At 35.0% G+C, this 19,435-nt stretch overlaps 1 protein-coding gene across 3 annotated transcripts; it reads left to right on the top strand.

Moving 5' to 3' along the window:
• The first annotated feature begins 6,806 nt into the window (after positions 1-6,806).
• LOC129246977 (cullin-3) lies at positions 6,807-17,924 on the top strand. Of its 3 annotated transcripts, XM_054885762.1 has the most exons (12): positions 6,807-6,997; positions 7,236-7,625; positions 9,784-10,167; positions 10,230-10,493; positions 10,550-11,047; positions 13,661-13,831; positions 13,892-14,062; positions 14,124-14,238; positions 14,364-14,515; positions 14,576-14,799; positions 16,585-16,723; positions 16,791-17,924. In XM_054885762.1, exons 2-12 carry the CDS (start codon positions 7,566-7,568, stop codon positions 16,941-16,943), a joined length of 2,331 nt encoding a protein of 776 aa, XP_054741737.1. In that variant the 5' UTR covers positions 6,807-6,997; positions 7,236-7,565; the 3' UTR covers positions 16,944-17,924. The 3 variants fall into 3 exon arrangements, with proteins under 3 accessions (XP_054741737.1, XP_054741738.1, XP_054741736.1); XM_054885763.1 differs by lacking the exons at positions 6,807-6,997; positions 7,236-7,625 and adding an exon at positions 8,699-8,953; XM_054885761.1 differs by lacking the exons at positions 6,807-6,997; positions 7,236-7,625 and adding an exon at positions 8,699-9,675.
• The last annotated feature ends 1,511 nt before the right edge of the window (positions 17,925-19,435 follow it).

Genomic DNA, 19,435 nt, shown 5'->3' with positions numbered 1-19,435 from the left:
AGTGCCGATCATATTGTTTGGATCCAATTCCACGTTAACTTTTCTCCAAACTTTTCCACGGCCATCAGATCCACAGATACTTAACTTACACTCATCAGAAAATATGACTTGGTTCCAAAACGTTTGGTCATATTTTTCATGATCTTTGGCGAATGAAATCCGTTTACTCCGATTGACACTACTCACGAAGGGCTTTTTCCTAACACGGCAGCCACGATAACCAGCACTATGCAAAACCCGGCGAATTGTTTGGGTGCTAAATTGTTTTCCAGTCTCATTTTCAACTTCAGATTTCAATTAGGGGGCACTTATTTTGGGGTTTGTCCTGATTTTCCGTACGACTAAGCTTTTTTCTCTGGGGCTTAAGAGCGGCGGACGCCCACAACGCTCTTTATTAGTGGTGCTTCCCGCACTTTTATATTTATTCACAATCTTTTGAACTGTAGCAAAACTCCTATCTATCAAACGACCGATTTCTCGCAATGATTTATGTTCCTTGTGATATATATTATTATAATCAATTTTTTTAAATCATCCGAAAGCTCTTTTCCTTTTGGTGCCATTACTAAAAATGTCGCAAAAATTAATACAAAACGTACTTCCATAAATTTTTATACTCACTTTAATTATTTCCTTTTAATAGCTTTAACTTTTTTAATCAATGCGTAAAAATAAATGTTATGCTAACTGAACAATCGTTTGCTGTATACTAACTTTAGTGACATAAATTTCGCTGGCATCAAAGTCAAAGCAAAGCGTGGATAACGGTATCTAAAATTTACAGCTAATTAAGGTGCATATGAAAGCTTATCCCAGTACATAATTACCATGTGTAAAATAGTTTGATTACTTATTAAGGAAAGCGTTAGCGTCAAACAATTCCATAAATCAGGCTCGTGTATACTTATTTATGCTACTAACTGTATATCCCGCATTTACTTCGAAAGCAATAAGGTCCGATGTTACTGCCATACTTCAAACCGCATAATACATCCAATATTTATGGTTGAATTGATGTTTGGTGGAATACTTGCGGAAACAATTTTTAATGTTAGCAAATCTGAGTCGAAATTGGGTCTCGTTAGCAAATGAGTGAAAAGTACACGAAGCAATTTGAGGCTGTATTTTATGCACGCATTCGAAAGGTCCAAAATTATCTTACGCCGCTGCTGCAAAAGTGATTAAAAAATCAAAAAAGTTTGTTGTGATGTGGAATCAGCGGTATAGGGCGAAAAAAATGTTGATGATTTTTCCGAGCGCGGCTTGAAGCGAGTGACGACAAAAATGCAGGATAAAGTATATCAGTTTTAAATAATTTCATTTACATATAAATTTTTAAATTTTTGGCTTATTTATGTACATATTTCATACAGATTGTGCTTGTTTTTAGTATATGTAGGTGTTTACGAGTGATATAAGGCTATTGGGCAACCGCACACTAAATACTAACCTCAATGGTGGTGTGGAAACTAAAAATTCCAGACCTTTGGTTCAAAAATACCCAATTCATGTTTCTACCGGTGTGGCAATATTGGAAAATGTTATAAAAAATGCACATTTTTCAGCGCTCTCACGAGAAAAAGAGTTTCACATCTAGTCATCTATGCAGTATTGGCCATAAATAATAAGATGGGAAACTCTTTCATTTTGCGAGAGAGCGTGCCCATGAGAAAGTTTCAAAACTTGGCAGCATTCACACATTATGGGATTTAGAACAGCTGATAGGCGAAATGGCGGGCTGCCAGAGAAAAGGCCCCAAAAATAACTAACGAAAACAGTTCGTTCTTGCTTAATGAAGAAATTACGCGACGGAAATGTTTATAATTATTTGTCTTAAAAGTAATTTAATTGAAACATAATAATTTAATTTGAAGGGAGTTTCTACAATTTTCGAAAGCTTTTTATATCCTTTTCGGCTTCTACTTTTAATTCGTCTTGTGTACATATCTGAATACATTTTGCATACATATAATTTTATTGAAAATGTGTGTTGGTTTATGAATGTAAATATGTATATATGTAAGTATTTTATGGTTAAAAAGCGTAGGTAAGAGAATGGAATTTCAGTTTGAAATATTTTGCAAACATACATAACTATTTTTAGGCAATAAAAACTTGAAGGTTATCTGTTTCAGCTTTACTCTTATATACATTTTCGAGTTCAATACTTTATTATTATTATATAGCATTTGTATATCAATTTTGAATAATTCCGTTTAAATGTTTTTGATTTTTCAGCTTATTTCTGTATTTTATGCTGATTGTGTTTATTTTTATCATGTGTAGGTGTATACGGGTCATATAAGACTACTGGGCAACCGCGCACTATATACTAGCCTCAATGGCGGTGTAGCTTTGGATTCTACAAACTCACATCAATTCAAAGTATTACATTTCAAATATTACAAATAATTATCAACATTTCAACTCGTCATTTCTCCATTAAGCAAGAACGAACTGTTTTCTTCAGTTATTTTTGGGGCGTTTCTCTGGCAGCCATTTCGCCTATCAGCTGTTCAAAATCCCATAATGTGTGAATGCTGCCAAGTTTTGAAACTTCCTCATGGGCGCGCTCTCTCTCAAAATGAAAGAGTTTCCTATCTTATTATCTATGGCATAGATAACATCTATGGTACGGGTGTGGTACACTGCCATGTGTGTTGCCGGAAAGTTCGTGTAAATATTTCAACTACGCCAGCAATATTTCGATTAGAAAGTATGAGGTGAATTAGCACAGGAAATATAACCATGCATTTATATTTTTTAAATATATCTCTTTCCTTCTTACATCCTAATCCCAGCCTCCATAAATGAAGTATATAATTTTGATAAGAATATTTTGCCGATATTCGATTTAATGCTCTTGATTAGCGTTGCCGTTTGCACTACAATTGAAGGGCTTTATTAGAGGTATGGGTAACACTGCATGAGGCTTGGGTAACACGTTGCAATTGCATTACTTCAAATCTACACGTACTAAATGTGTATATGAGCACCTTACTGTCATTCATTTCAAATTGTGCCAAGCAAGTTGGATCGTAATATTCGTTCATCCAAATGGAGCAAAAAAATTAAAATTGAGTTGTCAAACTCCGAAATAACAATTAATGCTAAGATGATGGCAAGAAAATCGATCAGTATGCAATATACAGTGGGAATTCGGAACACATGGTGCACCGGAAAAATAAAGTGGTGGATATATTTTGTTCCACTACTCAAGTAATATCATTTTGATTATTTCTGACTAAATATTGGACTACAGGAACGGACTAAAAGTTTGTTGGAATATTCTGAAGCTTTTCGTGTACTAAACTGTCACTTTAAAAGTCACTTTATAACTTTTATTTATTTATTTATACACAAATTCGTTAGAAGTAAAGAGGATCAAAATTGCTGCGCAAATGGGAAAAATATGTAAAATATGTTGTTAATGTAAATGTTATGTATATAATATCAATTTATTGCACTATTGCGCTGGATTTGTACGCTGTTATCACAGATGACGCTGGCGTTATTGTATTTGGGACACAAAAATTGCGCCATTAACCACGTTTATTTCACGTAAGAATGTTGGCAAGGCGGAAAAAGAGCTGCTTTAAAGTACATTCACATATGCATTAATTAGCAATAAATCCACAAAATTAATCTACCCGTTCACATAGGGCAGATTACCTGCGAAATTAACAATCAGCTGTCAATACTGTTCAGAAAGGTTTTTCTTCATAGAAATTATTTTGGTAGAATATTTCGGAGGACAAGGTTTATTTTCAACAAGACGGCGCTACGTGGCACAACAGCAACGAAACCTTTGATCTCTTACGGGAAAAGTTTCCGGACCGTATTATCTCTCGAAAAGGTGATCACAATTGGCCACCGAGATCTTGTGATTTAACACCTTGTGACTTTTTTCTTTGGGGCCACGTGAAAGAGAAGATGGAATTCGTAAGGCTATCGAGGACATAGGGTAGCTACTTTGCAATTCGGTTATGGAAAATTTCATGAAAAGGATATTGTCCCATGAGCGTGGTCGTGGTGGTAATTTGCCTGATGTTATTTGCCACTATTAATGGATACCTTCCTCTTTATAATGAAATAAACATCCGATCATTTACATATATTAAAAAATAGCATTTTTCTTTGAATATCAAAATAATACCTCTTAATGGAAAACCCTTTATATATATAATTGGCCCCCTTTCTGGGTGTTTGGCCGAGTTCCTCCTCCTATTTGTGACGTGCATCTTGATGTTGTTCCACAAATGGAGGGACCTACAGTATCAAGCCGACTCCGAACGGCAAATATTTTTATAAGGGGTTTTTTCTTGCAGAAATACACTCGAAGGTTTGGCAATGCCTGCCGAGGGCCGACTGCTATTAGAAATGTTTTTCTTAATTTTGGTGTTTCACCGAGACTCGAATGGATATGTTATATGAATGCATGATTAATAATACCTAACAAACATTTTATTAGAATTATGTCTGCAAACGTCTTTTCTTGCTGGCATCTGCTTTATTTAGTTTTTACTTTGACGTTTTTCTTTAACGCGTAAAAATAATGATGTATTACATAGAAAACACAAGGTTGTATGTCAGAAAATATGGTTATTATCTAGGATTATTTTATAATTTTTTTGGGAGAGACATTTTGTATGGGAAATCTCGCTTTTTAATTACGGATTGGGAATTAAGCACGAAAAAGTAGATCATCTACTTATATGTGACCGTATTATTAAATTTAATATATTTGTACGTCCATGAGTAATACCAGTATAATGAGCTTTAAGGCTTCTTCTTTTCGCCAAGCGTTAGCGAATACATTCACTGAATTTTCGCAAATAAGTAACTTATTTTCCTTTTGTTTGTTCGCTGCAGTGATGTCATCGGTTGTCAAATAAAGTAGCATTGTTTTTTCTATTATTTACATCGTGGATTCCACTTTTTTATCCGATAAGGCCATGTATAGGTATAGCAAAGGTGCTGGTCCAATGCATCCAATGACAGCGTTTTTGACTTTAGGGATTGAAAACACCTGTTGTTAATTTATTTTTATTAGGTTTTACTTTATTTGAGAATTTTAGGCGGATAAGAGAGATTGTTTATTTATATTTGCTTTTCGATGATATATGTATATCATTTTTAAATTGTTTTTCATCTCTTGGTCATACAAGTTTTCAAAGCTAAGCAAAGCGAGTATAGTAAGCAAAACCAGCCTGAATTGGGCCAGCACCTTAAGGTAGAATCGTTCTCTGAATTCGCCGGTCATTATTTTTGACGTGATAACGTCTTATAATTCGATTTTGCCGGCTGCACGCACCAAAAAATGTGTCGTTATCTTGCTCAATCGTCGTTATCTTGCTCATTCGTCGTTATCTTGCTCATGCGTCGTTACCTTGCTTGAACTGCAAGCGAGAGCGCGGAACGAACTACAAAGAGCACAATCGGCCCCCGCATTCGGCAACGTTCGACATCTGGCTCTCTCCTGTTTGAGTGAGCATATATATGTATGTATATGCGCCTATGTATATAAATTCACATATTTGTATTTGCATATGCCTTCTTGTTGATTATTATTAATTTGATTTACTTGAAGAATTTAAAATAAAACCAATTGTATCATCATCATCCTTACCGAATTTATAATTAGTGACGAATAGTTGTCAATAATACCTGTTGTTTTAATGTTTTATTATTAAAATATTATTATATATGAAGGAAATGCTACGTTAAACTCACGTAAGTAAACCGACTTTACAGACAACCTCTTTTTTTTTAGTTTGCAGCATTATAAAACCAGAGTATGCAATAAATTGTCACGTAAAAGCAACGTATCCAAACACAAAAACAATCTGTTTAAAAATTTTACTTGAGATAAATTTTGAATGTCCATTTGCAAAGGCATAAAAAATAAAATTTCCAGTAGTTATAAGAGACTCAAACTAGAAAATGCAATAAGTTATAATCCTATCAGTGCTTGGAAAACTTTTAAAGCAACAACGGAATAAAGACGTTTCGACGACAGTCGAAATGATCCGGATTTATATCTGGCCAAGGACTATCGCTCCAGCAGCATATTTATGCTGTTTCAACCCCAATAACAAAAATTAAGAAAATCATTACAACTAATGTTCGAGGCCTATGTTTTGCTTCCCAAACGATAAACGAAATATTTATACTGCTTTTAAAACGTTATACTTATATGAAATTTGCTACATATGTATATAGACATGGTAAAAGAGCTTGAATGTACTTATGCATATGTATATACTTTTATATATGTATTTGTACAATAAATTTGAGAAAAATCTTGGTGACATATCGTCTTTGACGTTTTTTGTTTTGTATACTTCGTTCTTTTACTTTTGCCGCATTGAAAAATCCAGCAGTGCAGTTGTCCCGCGATTGCAAAACATCATGATAACACACTATATTTTACAAATACTTTTTTTGTGAATTCTCAATCAATATACTTATTTTTTATCTTATAATAAATACCATTAACAGTCGCACTCAATCACATCATTCACATTCTCTTTATTTGGGTCCCTAAATTATCAATTTTTTTTTTTTTAATTTCTTTCAACTGTCAATCTCTGTTCACAGATTTTGACATTTTTGGGACCAAAAGCAAAGAAACAAACAATATAATGCTGTTGTTGGTTTTACTCTACTACCTGTCCATGTGTCTTAATTTAATCCGCTCGAAAATTATAAAACGGCAACGCTGCCTTTGATGAATTATTTGTACACCGATATTCGCATTCATTTTCTGATCTTTCGTTTTTTCTTCTTTATGGTCATTTTTGCAGCATAAGCAGCACATATTTAGTATTTCGGTAATTGTAATTATATGTTAATAATTAACTAAATCGCAAACAAAAATATTACTTCAAGAGATATAAAGAATTTCACAGAAAGCAAATAGCATTGTATACAAGGAACTAAATTTTCTTCGACTTCCTTTGTGTATACATATGTCATAATTGTGGAGCTATTGATGGTAAAATATGGTCAACATATATGGTGTTTATCATTATTCTTGTCATAATATATAAAAAACTAAGTGTAAAATTTGTGTCATTAATCGTGTAAGACTGTTGTGCACCAAAAAATGCGTGTAATGTTAATTCGACGTACTTCTTATTTTCTGCATACCGTATACATGTTTTTCTTCTACAGCTTTAATGTCACATCATTTTCCTTCATAGAAGTAAATAAACTTTTCCTTTATTTTACAGCCAAATACACTGTGGATATATTAAAATATAAAATAAAGCTTTCAGCTATTAAAAATAAAACGAAAACGTAATCAATGCTGAGTGCAGTGAAGTCAATAACTTGAAATGATTTGCTGATATCACTACTGCAGAAAAAAGCAGTTTGGAAAAATCCATACTTTACAGTGTTTTGGACTGAAATTATTTTAAATAAAAATTCCATCAAAAGTTCAATAATAGCCTGAAGTGTGTTGTTATACATCTGCTAACGAGTTCGTCGGCCAAGGATCACGTTCCTATTGGGTTGTTTAGAGGGAAAAAGTGGAGGAAAATTGTCGTCGTATACAGAACATGAATTTAAGGGGCACCGCTCCCAAGAAGGAGGGAAAGATGCGGATTCGCGCTTTTCCGGTAAGTGGCTTAAAAATTTTAATTAGTGTAGAAGGTTACTAATAGTTGAATGGGCTTTCGTCGGTTCCATATACTGCGAATCTATACAAGGTGATATCGGTTCATCAGCTGATTATCAAATTGAGAGTATTTTTATCTTTTTTTCACTCTTGTGCTGCATCTAAAATTTTACAATATTCGACCAAATTGTCGAACTGGTTGAATTGATATCACCTTGTATAGATTAGCATTGGTTAATATAGCACCTATTTGGTTTATGTATGTTTATATTATAGCTTGTTTTAGTTTTGTGTTTCTTTGTTGTTAAATTTATCTAGGATAGGCGGGATACTCTCCTTTGTTTTCATGGTATTATTATTTACTTGAGTTTGATTTGGATGTAGTATATGTACAAGAATAAATAAACCAAGTTCTTAAATCCACTAAAAAGGACTCTAGCACATTTGTTAAGGATACTAAATATAGTATGTTTTATATTAGGCATCTTTTCGCCAAGCGTTAGCAAGTGGCGAAGAGCAGTGCCGGAATTAAACTGCCTAAAATTAGATTTGTTTGTAAAATAGTGAGTTACACCAGTTTTATGAGGTATAACAATACTCGCTAGTGGCGAATCTTGCTCAAAAGCTTTGTTGTTGCTTCCACATGAAAATGTTTCGTCAAGTGAGCCCAGAAGAAAAATAGCGAATAAGGGAGGTCCATTAATCGAAAAATCCTGTTCCTGTATTTTTTCCTTTATTAGAGATGAATAGTATTACTGAGAAATTGTGGACACATGGAATGAATTAGGTGTTAGGTGTTGACTGAGCTTCCAATTTTTGGTGTACGACTTGATTTTATTGTATGGCTATTTATGCTGCCTTTGACGCCTTGAAAATTATTTTAGAGACAAAATCACTCTAAAGTTGGTATTAGTCAAATGCTATTACAAAAAAATGTCTATCATTTGATGTCTTATGGCTGTGGCTACCTCCGATTTACTAAAACGGATTTGCACCAAATATGTCTTATTTCCTTATGTTTGCTCTCGCTACCTAATTGCTTCAGCTTTCCAAGTTAACTGCGTTTTTTACGTCAAAACAAAATCTATTGTCTTTGGAAAAAATTGAATTTTTCAAGAAGTTAAGAAAGAAAAATTATTATTTGTGAAAAACATCATCCGTTTAAAATTTGTTAAATTTAACAAGGAGAAGAGATTAAGGGAGGGCTCCGATTGAATCCTAATACTGAAGAGAATTCTACTAGTCAAAGTCTGATAAAAGATCGGATAATCCTAACTTTATCTTTTACTGAATTATCCACAGTGGAAGCTCTGGAAACGGATTCAAGAAGTATAAAAGTGTAAAAAAAAACTGATGCTGTGCAAAGCGGAAGTTTTTGAAAAAAATTAATAAAAGACCATAAGGAAGCAGTTTAGAGAAAGACCAACAATGTTTAAACTCTAATAAAAATCTAAACCAATGATTGAGAAAAATAGATACAAGAGGCAACGACGTCGTTTTGAGGGGAGTAGGCAAATCACAATATCCCGCATACATTGCAGTAGTATCCAAACATAAATTGTACTGAACATTATTAAATTAAGAAAACTTATCAACGAATTGCGATATACCTATAATTTGTAAAAGTTATTTGCCGTTCTTAATTCAGTCGTTCGTCATACTATTACCACTTGAAGGAAAGCGGCAAACCAATGCCCAAGGATAATAAATCAGGAGCACAGGAACGTCAAAAGAGTTTACTATTTACAAACAGCCACAACAGCCATTCGTCTAGCAGTTCTGCTAATGGTGGTCGCTATCGCAAATTTTTTATACGTGGCCGCACAACAGTGGGGGCACAGGGTTCATCTGCAGCCAACAGTAGCGTACGTGAGCAATGCTGCACTCTAAAGCCATCGGTACAATACGCTGGTGCGACAAGTAACAGCCTCCTAAACAGCGGTACTGTTTGCAGTGTATCCGCTGACGTAAATTCTAAGGATCAAAAACTGTACGAGTTTCAACGGAAATTTCCTCTTTGGCTGCCTGAATACCAAACAAATGCTTTCAATGTTAGCTTCACAATGTCTTTAGTTTTCCCCCGTTTTTCTACTCATATGCTACGTTTGAATATTTATTTTCGTTTTCTTACGTACATTTATTTCTGTAATTGTTCACAGGCCTCCATGGATGAAAAATATGTAGAAGCAATTTGGGCAAGCTTAAAAAATGCTATACAGGAGATACAGAAGAAAAATAACTCTGGCCTATCGTTTGAACAATTATACCGCAATGCATACAACATGGTGCTTCATAAGCACGGCAATCGTCTCTATTATGGATTGCGTGAAGTGGTGTCCGAACATTTAGAGCATAAAGTTCGCCAGGATGTGCTTGAAAGTTTACACAACAATTTTCTTCCAAAGCTGAATCAAGCGTGGAATGACCACCAAACGTCCATGGTGATGATACGTGATATTTTAATGTACATGGATCGTGTTTATGTACAGCAACGCGAAGTGGATAACGTATACAATTTAGGCCTGATATTATTCAGAGATCAGGTATAGTTGATATAATATTGGAAGACAAATTGTCTAAAATTTAAAAAATATATCTATTATAGATTGTTCGTTATACGGAGATTCAAAAAGCTCTAAGAGAAACATTGCTAGGTATGGTTATGGACGAGAGAAGTGGGGAAGCCATTAATCATTTAGCTATTAAAAATGCCTGTCAAATGCTAATGTCATTGGGAATCAATACACGCTCCGTTTATGAAGATGATTTTGAAAAACCGTTTCTTGCGCAATCTGCATCCTTTTACAAGTTCGAATCGCATAAATTCCTTAACGAAAATAATGCTGGTGTTTACATTAAAAAAGTTGAGGTAACTTTTATTATTTTATCTTTAAAAAATTTGGGAAAAAATCTAACTTTTTTTAGGCCCGAATACAAGAAGAATCTGCTCGCGCAACATTATATTTAGACAAAGATACGGAACCGCGTATAGTTAAAGTTGTTGAAGATGAACTTATTAAGAAACATATGCGTACCATTGTTGAAATGGAAAATTCCGGTGTTGTTTACATGATTAAAAATTCAAAAACAGAGGATCTTGCATGTACCTACAAACTATTTTCTCGCCTAAAAGAGGAAGGTCTCAAAGTTATTGCTGATACTATGTCTTCGTATTTGCGCGAACAGGGCCGAATATTAGTAAAAGAAGAAGAAAATGGCAATACCAATCCAATAACTTTTGTACAGAATTTGCTCGATTTAAAAGATCGGTTTGATCGGTTCTTGCATCATTCTTTTAACAACGATCGATTATTCAAAAACGTTATTTCCGCAGACTTTGAGCATTTTTTAAATTTGAACCAAAAATCTCCGGAATATCTTTCATTATTTATAGACGATAAACTTAAAAAAGGCGGCAAAGGTGTAAGTATTATTCTTCTTATATGTATATAATCAGAGGCTGGGCGAGATTCCGACCGAAAAGCTTTTTAAGTTAAAAAAAAAACAGCTGGAAACATTTTAACAGCTTTCCTTAATATCACTAAACAACATGAACTCAATTCATACTCAGTCTTCTTTGACTATCTTTCTTGCTAAGCCCAATGTCGAGCATTCATTTTAATTTGGTATTTATACATAACAGTTAGAATTGCTCTGTCTGACTATGTACTTCGATCTATCGTATTTTATAGACCTGCATGTTATAAAACTTCAATGTGACAAGGTTTCAATAACAATACACCTTCAAACCCGTTTTTGTATGTCTTTTTAATAAAATAAATTACACTTTCTCTTGGGCTCAATAGGCAATTTCATGGGGATCGAAATAGAATTTATAATTTACTTCTTAATATTATAAGTCGTATCCAAGTGAGATCGGAATCGACAAGGTGATAGAGTTTTTTGGAATCCTATTGGGAACATACAAAGCAAAACTCCACAGCTTTGATAAATATTTCGATTCTAGGCAGATCTAGTTTATCTGTAACATGGTCCAAACAAAATTTCTTTCAAACGATGTTTTAAGCATTTAATATAGTCTTTTGCAAAATTATAAAAACACCACCCATATATTGATACATTTTGACAAGCTACTTATTTATTTTTTAATTTAAAATGAATTTTTATAAAAATGTAATATATTCCGTAACAAAGACCATAATACTCCAAGTTTTAAACATTGCGCGAGATTTATAAAAATGTTCAGCAAAATTTCAAAGCTGTAGCGATTCCATGTGTTGCAACATCAGCGGAAAACGCAGTTAATTTTTGTCCTAAAATTTGGTTTATCAGGAACATTTTTTAATTTTCAACCGATATATGTATATGTATGGCTCATGAAGCTATAATTAAAGGTGATGTAAGATGTCTAAGTTTCACCCTGTGTCAGTATTCTTGAGCTACTTAATAAATGCGTAATGTTCTCCTTGAAAAGCTACTTTTTATTTCCGAGCAAATTCTAAAGAAAAAGTACTCAAAAGTATAGAAATGAAAACTTTTGCTAAACAAGTTAGCAGACCACATTTTTATGTCGCACTAATATATTTTTAAATCGCCAAAAGTGATGAACCGCCACTTTCCTTTAAATTCTTAATTGATGCGTCGACCATTTGTTGTGTTGGTGGATGGGATAACCGATGGCTTTTTGGGTTTAGCTACCTTAACATTTTTGGCAAAAACTTTCTTCTCAGCAATAGTAGCAGCAGTAGCTACTGGGGAGCTTACATCCACAACAGCAACTGAATCAGACATCTTTATTTATATTGCATTTACCTTGACGCCAGGCTCGATGGAAATGATTGGAGAGCGCCTATCTGCGGTTATAGCGGCTTTACTATTACCTGCGGCGGGTGCTTCCTCCTGGGGGTCAATCGATGACTCAAATTCTCGTATGAACGGTCAGTCAAATAAATCCTATCGATTTGAGAGTTTACGAATTGCTTAATTTGAAAAATTTTCTCGTCAGAAAACACAATGTTCGGAAATTGACCGCTTTGGCTCTCTCAAGTCTGACTTGTTGCTGCTGTAGAGTGAGATCGTGCGCCATTTGGATCTACGGTCAGATATTTTCAGTTCTTTCGCCATTTGATTGGCACTTCGTCGGGGACTTTGCTCAAGGCGCTTCTTCAGTTTTTGAACCATTTCACGTGACGTGGCTGTCTTTGGATGACCACGTCCATGACGTTTCGCGATGCTACTAGTATCACTGTTACGAGTAATGGTGTGATAAACAAAAACTACAAAAAAAAAAACGTGATTACTATTAACTATTACGTTTGAAATCCATTACTGTTTTTAGTCACGTTTACTCTCGGCAAAATGCTTCCAATACTCTGGACTGTCATTTAGTCAACTAACAGACAGCTGATGCCCGTGCATTTCGACTGCCGGACCCTGTAAATAAATAAGTTGGTACTACAAAAATTTCGGAATATGATTGCTATTAGATAACTCACACGGCGGTTAAGAAGAAGAACGGAAACTACATTATTATAGAAAATAGTTAAAAAATAAATATATAAATAGTCAAACTTGTCAATATGTAGTGCTTTTATAATTTTGCGACGGGATGTATATATTTCGAATATTACTCAAGTCGTAGCATTATTTTTCGGAATATCTGAACTACAGGAAGATCTATAGTTTTTCTAGAAAAATGTATTTTGAAGCTGATTGGACATTTCCGGACTATAAATAAAAAATTTCAGAATATCTTCACTATACCGCTTGTTAGCGGGTACAGTTTAATGTGTTAAGATGTGTTCTTCGTAAGAATCAAATCGATCCCTAAATACGGTTTGTAGAATATATGGACCACAGTGACATTTAGCGTGTCTTATTTCTTCAAAAATATATTTTTAAGTAGCTAAGAGAAATTTTTAGTATGCACCAAATGGGATAATACGAAAATGACCCTAGCGCTACCTTACGGATCCAAAAGAGCGTAATTTTCATGTTTCAGCTTAGGAGTCTATAATCTACGACCAAATTTCACGTTTGTATATAAGATGTCAATCATATAGTAACCAATTTTAGATGAGCGAACAAGAAATCGAAACAATATTGGATAAAACAATGGTTCTTTTCCGATTTCTTTTGGAGAAGGATGTTTTTGAGCGCTATTATAAAACACATTTAGCCAAACGCCTGTTGCTAAATAAATCAGTCTCAGATGATTTCGAAAAAAATATGATATCAAAATTAAAGGTAAAATTTTAAAATTTTGTTCTATATTCGGAAGTTGAATTTGTTTTTCATAATTTTCAGACTGAGTGTGGATGTCAATTTACCTCAAAACTAGAAGGAATGTTCAAGGATATGTCCGTGTCAAATACCATAATGGAAGAATTTAAGAACTATGTAAATATTCACAATTTATCACTATCGGGCGTTGAATTAACAGTGCGAATACTAACTACTGGATTTTGGCCTACTCAGGTGTGTTCAAAAATTTAATCAATCAGTTCTGTTTTATTCGAATATATCTTAAAAAATTTAGACGGCAACACCTAACTGCAACATACCATCAGCGCCCCGTGAAGCATTTGAAATATTCAAGAAGTTTTATTTGGATAAGCATTCGGGCAGGCAGTTAACATTGCAACCACAAATGGGTAAAACTGAACTCTTTTTTGTTATTTGTTTTCTTTGAGTATGGTCAAGCTGCCAATATATATGTAGTTCTGCTTTACTTGCAATAGTATTAAAATTTAAATTAAATTATCTTTACATTCAATAGGCACCGCTTATATTAATGCTGTGTTTTATGGCCGCAAGGTTGATAGTGATAAAGATAAAGACGGTCCCAGCTCAAGCATGTCCTCCAGCACAAATGGCTGCACGGCGCCCACAAATACTCGTAAACACATACTGCAAGTGTCAACGTATCAGGTATTTAAATTTTTCAATATATATCGTGATATAAATTCCGTTTACACAATACATCTTTAGATGTGTGTTTTAATGCTGTTTAATAATCGTGATGTGCTAACTTATGAGGACATACAACAAGAAACTGATATCCCTGAACGTGAATTGGTGCGCGCACTTCAGTCGCTGTCCATGGGCAAACCTGCACAGCGATTACTTGTGCGAAACTCAAAAACGAAGACAAAAGATATCGACCCCACAGATGAGTTTTATGTAAATGATGCATTCGTTTCTAAATTTCACAGGTAAGATCGGACTATATAGTATTATTAACTGAAACTTGTATAAATAGTCTTAGGGTAAATCAAAATAATATAAAACAACTTGAAACAACACCTAAATTTTTGTCAGGTCTGAAGCTTCGTCTATTGCTTGTCGCTAGTTTCAGGGGATCAGATGGGCGCTGCACAATTTAGAACCGGCTAACCAATTAAATGTGGCCAGCAACGTTTCTTTGTGTTTGCCTCAAGTGCTATCAGTGTGTTGCGATTTCAGACTTTAGTGGCAATTGCGGTTATATGCACCGAGAAAGAGAGCAAACTATCGCAGATTACGCCCAGTAACTTTTAGACACTGGCTAACTGTATCGAAGGCATTTAATAGGTCCAACGCTACTAGAACTGTTCTCTCGGCGGCTTTGTTTAAGTCTACGTTTTATCTGTTTTTTTATGGCGGTAGGTGCAGTGTACTTTCCCGAAGCCATGTTAAGGTGTATTTGGGGTTAGATGTTTCGTGAAGACCGAGAGGGAATGGGCTTTAAGAGCTTTCACTACTGGAGAATGTGGGTGTCGGACATATGGTTCTCCTTCGTTAGCGCCTTTCCCCAGGTTTCAGTAGTGGGATCACTCTTCCTGTTACTAGTGATGTAAGCTACTCCCGTGGGACCCAAGCAGGGCCTTTGTTTGGCGGGTTGTGTAACCGTCTGGCGCGTGCAGTATAAAAAAGGGTCGCTGTTGTTGTGGTTGTTGTAGCAGCATAACCATTTCTCATACATGTACGGGGAAAGCTGCTGGAGTGGCAGTTCTTAGCCGGATATAAATCCGGGTCGTTCCGGTAACGTGGAACCTACTGTTGTGGGAAGAAACAGGGGTGCTCATCGCTCGGGTCCGACGAAACGCAATGGGATTGTCATTTTGTCTTTGTGCTTCGTCGGATGTTAACGTAGTTAGGTCTTACTCGCGGCAGAGGTGAAGCTACAGGTTTTGCTCAACTCATTTGGCTCAACTCAAATGCTCAGCGCATTTCGTCCGCTTATGTTGATTTACGAGTTGCCGAATCTCCAAATTGACACTCGCCGCTCTCGGCAACACTCCTTAATATTGTTTGCGTCGTTCTCATCTTCGCAAAGGTGGTATGGGTGCTTCCTCTTGGTTACTTGGTTGCTTGTATTTTGTATATGAAGATACATAATATAATAGTGAGCCCAACGGTAAATTCATGTTTTGTTTCGATGCAATTTCATTTGTCGATGAATCAACTTTCAGTATAATAACAATTCACCCATCCGTTTCGGAACAAATTTCGTGAGGCTCTTTGATGCTTGACGTACAGTATATGACTGTTACTAGCACTAATACCAATTTTGAAGCCATCTTGAGGTCGTCTGAGTTGGTCAAAGTACTCATTTTTTTTGTCTTGCATATGCCGTTTGGCTTCCTATGCATGTTTCAAATCATTGTATTCTACATCGAAATCATCGAAAGGATAATCAATTGTGTTTTGATGTCCAAACTATTATATATGAAATGCTCATTAAATCAACTCAACCAATGGCAAATATGACTGTAACCGAGCGCAAACAGAGAGAGCGCTTTGCAGACCGTCTTTCTTTTCGTAACACCATAGGGAGTAAGCCCCAACTGTCTATTATCCGATCGCGGACTAGTGATATTTTTCTGTAAATGTATATATTATTTTTATTATTTACTTATATGTATATAAAAATGTTTCACTGTGCTGACATTTAACTAACTATGGTAATTTACCCTTCTTCTTCTTGGTTTGTATATCCACGCTGGACGTCATTACAGGGTTAAAATTCAAACAGTTGCCGCAAAAGGAGAGACTGAACCAGAACGCAAAGAAACGCGGGGTAAAGTAGACGAAGATCGCAAACATGAAATTGAAGCAGCTATTGTGCGAATAATGAAAGCAAGAAAACGTTTACCGGTATATAAAATAATCTAATTTATAAATAGAGTGCACATATACTTATACATTATTTTTTTTCTTGTAGCACAACTTGCTGGTTTCTGATGTTACATCACAGCTGAAGTCACGATTCTTACCCTCTCCTGTTTTTATTAAAAAACGAATAGAAGGCCTTATCGAAAGGGAATATTTGGCTAGGACTCCCGAGGATCGAAAAGTTTACATTTATTTGGCATAAGCTCTCATAACCTTAGTTCTATTCTAAAAAGAAAGGCAGAAAGAATAGCGAGAAAGGGTCTTAAAGCAAAGAAATAGAAACTCATTGATACTTAATTATATTGCTGTATAACATCATCGCTACATAACAGAAAAACGCTATCGATACTTTTTATATTCACCTACTCGCCATTTCTAATTTGCGTAAATTTTTGGGATTCGTCTATTACTATCTATAATTTCCATCTTTTGCACACCCAAATTATGCTCTTTACTAATAGATTTCACTTCTCAACTTATTATTTTGACTTTTGCCTTAAAGCCTCTTTCTGCAAAATTTCTCTGAGCTTTTTATACCTTCCAACCTAAAAAAATGATCTAAATCACTATTGAATACAAAACTTTTTTTTTTTATAATTGCGGTTGATTCATTTTTTTGTGTGCAAATATCACAAATGTAATTTTCGCGCCGAATCTGTTGCGAGAAACTTGAGGGTGGTTCTCTGGTTAACATTGTGGGATTGTGTGACATCGATCTAATTATCAAATAATGTGTATATTTTATGTCTAAATCCAAAAATAAGTTATTGGGTGGGCATAGAAAGAAATTACCACTCTAACCGAAGCGATAAAACAGTATCAATTTGAACAAGTCGAACCAGTCGACCACATGAAATCAAAGCCACCGCTGTCCAAAATCTTAATTTATTTCAGTTAGTGGTGTTTTTTTAAATCTGTTTTATAATAATTAAAGGCATTGAAAAAAATAAAATTTAATCAGACCCGAAGATACAGTACATATAAACATACACAAATTAAAAAATAAAATTAAAAAGATTTTTATTCGTCTCCGTTTCTTCCCTTCAATCACACCAATAGATTTGGGTTTGCTTTACTAAATGTGTGCACTGACTTATTTCGCTGTCATCCACATGACATGTTTGAAATGTGAAATGATTGAATAATGATACACTTAAATATAACAAAATACAATATATTTTAACTCTGCTTTTTATTTAGTTGGTCCTCAGGTAGAGAGGTCTGTTGTTTTCGTTGAAGCTTGGTGGCCTTCACATCCATTCGGTTGTTTCTGGGTTCGAAACATGATATGTATCATCAAATGATAGAAAAAGTATTTTTTAATAGTGATCGCTCTTTCTTACTGACGACAAACTCATAAAAAATTATCTGTCATTCAGCGGCGACTCCTCTACAGGGTGACCGACGGGAATCTGACGTTTTTGGGATGGCTAGTACTCTGCCGGTGAGAGGAGTAGGGAGGCGAATTACAAGCCAGTAATCTCGCCATTCGATGCCGTTTCAGTAGCTATGGAGCGGTGGACGGTTGAACATCGCATGTTTGCGTATGACGCATTTGTGCAGAATGGCGGGTCTGTTATTACCGTGCAGCGACTTTTTCGTGTGCGTTTCAATCGTGGGCGTCGTGGAACCGTTCCAAGCCGCAACACGATTCTCAGTTGGGTTCATAATCTACGAACAACAGGATCTATTGCGAAAAAGAAGCCACCAGGTCCGACTAAGACAGCAAGAACAACATCGAGCGTGTGAGAGCCGCGCTGACTCGTAGCCCTGGGCGCTCTGCACGTAAACACGCGCGCGAATTAAGAATGAGCCGTGAATCTCTTCGAACAATTTTACAGGAAGACTTAAAATTTCTCATCTCAAATCACGTGTATACTCTCACAGACCCCGCACATTGGCAGAACTGAAAGAGGCAATCAGGAAAGAAGTGGCTACAATTGATGTTGAACTGATGACTCGTGTGATGGCCAGGCTGGAAAACTGCATTCAGGAGGATGGGCACCACTTACCCGACGTAATTTTTCACAAATAATATTCATCTTCAAATGGCATGTCATGACAAAGAATTTTGTGTATTAAAATAAAATATTTCATTTAAAATAACTGTGTACTGTTCATTTCAAAAACGTCAGATTCCCATCGGTCACCCTGTATATACCTACATATAAGGCAACATCAAGCCACAAATAACTGATATATGTATAAACATGTATAATTTGTGAACGTTTTTATTTCTTAACGGCGTATTAATATTTATATCTATGGATAGCTATTGATGAAAGAATTCTAAAAATATAAGTAGATATTTGTGTTGAAGTATGGTTGGGCCTGTATATTCACAAATTGCGTAAACACTTTAATGAGCTTTGTGGAATAATATTAAAATTTTTTTGCCCAGGTTTTTTTGTAGCCCAGTTATGTTCATTTGAGACTTTTTTCAATTAAATCACTTAGATGTTTTGCATATTAGGTTTTATTTCATAAATTTAAAAGGTTTTCAATCTGTATCAGTCCTCTTGTCTAAGAAAAACATAATTTTTTTTTACTTCAGATACAAAAGTTGATACAATGCGAAATACCTTTGAAAAAAATACTTGCTTTAGTACTGCTGCACAGCGCCTTTGCATTGACATTATTAAACCTCTACAACGTTCCACAGGAATATATTCCAATGCTGCCTTGGTATTTGAA

This window comes from Anastrepha obliqua, chromosome 5 (genome assembly GCF_027943255.1).
Source record: "Anastrepha obliqua isolate idAnaObli1 chromosome 5, idAnaObli1_1.0, whole genome shotgun sequence".
Classification (NCBI taxonomy): Eukaryota; Metazoa; Arthropoda; class Insecta; order Diptera; family Tephritidae; genus Anastrepha; species Anastrepha obliqua.
The sequence above is the reverse complement of the archived record's forward strand: the minus strand, read 5'-3'. Positions and strand labels throughout refer to the sequence as shown.

Excerpts from the sequence above, each read along its gene's own strand:
- LOC129246977 (XM_054885761.1), top strand. The coding sequence starts at position 9,316 with ATGCCCAAGGATAATAAATCAGGAGCACAGGAACGTCAAAAGAGTTTA. Across the intron at positions 14,516-14,575 it reads TGCAAGTGTCAACGTATCAG|ATGTGTGTTTTAATGCTGTT; the intron begins GTATTTAAATTT and ends ATACATCTTTAG. Across the intron at positions 14,800-16,584 it reads TTCGTTTCTAAATTTCACAG|GGTTAAAATTCAAACAGTTG; the intron begins GTAAGATCGGAC and ends ACGTCATTACAG.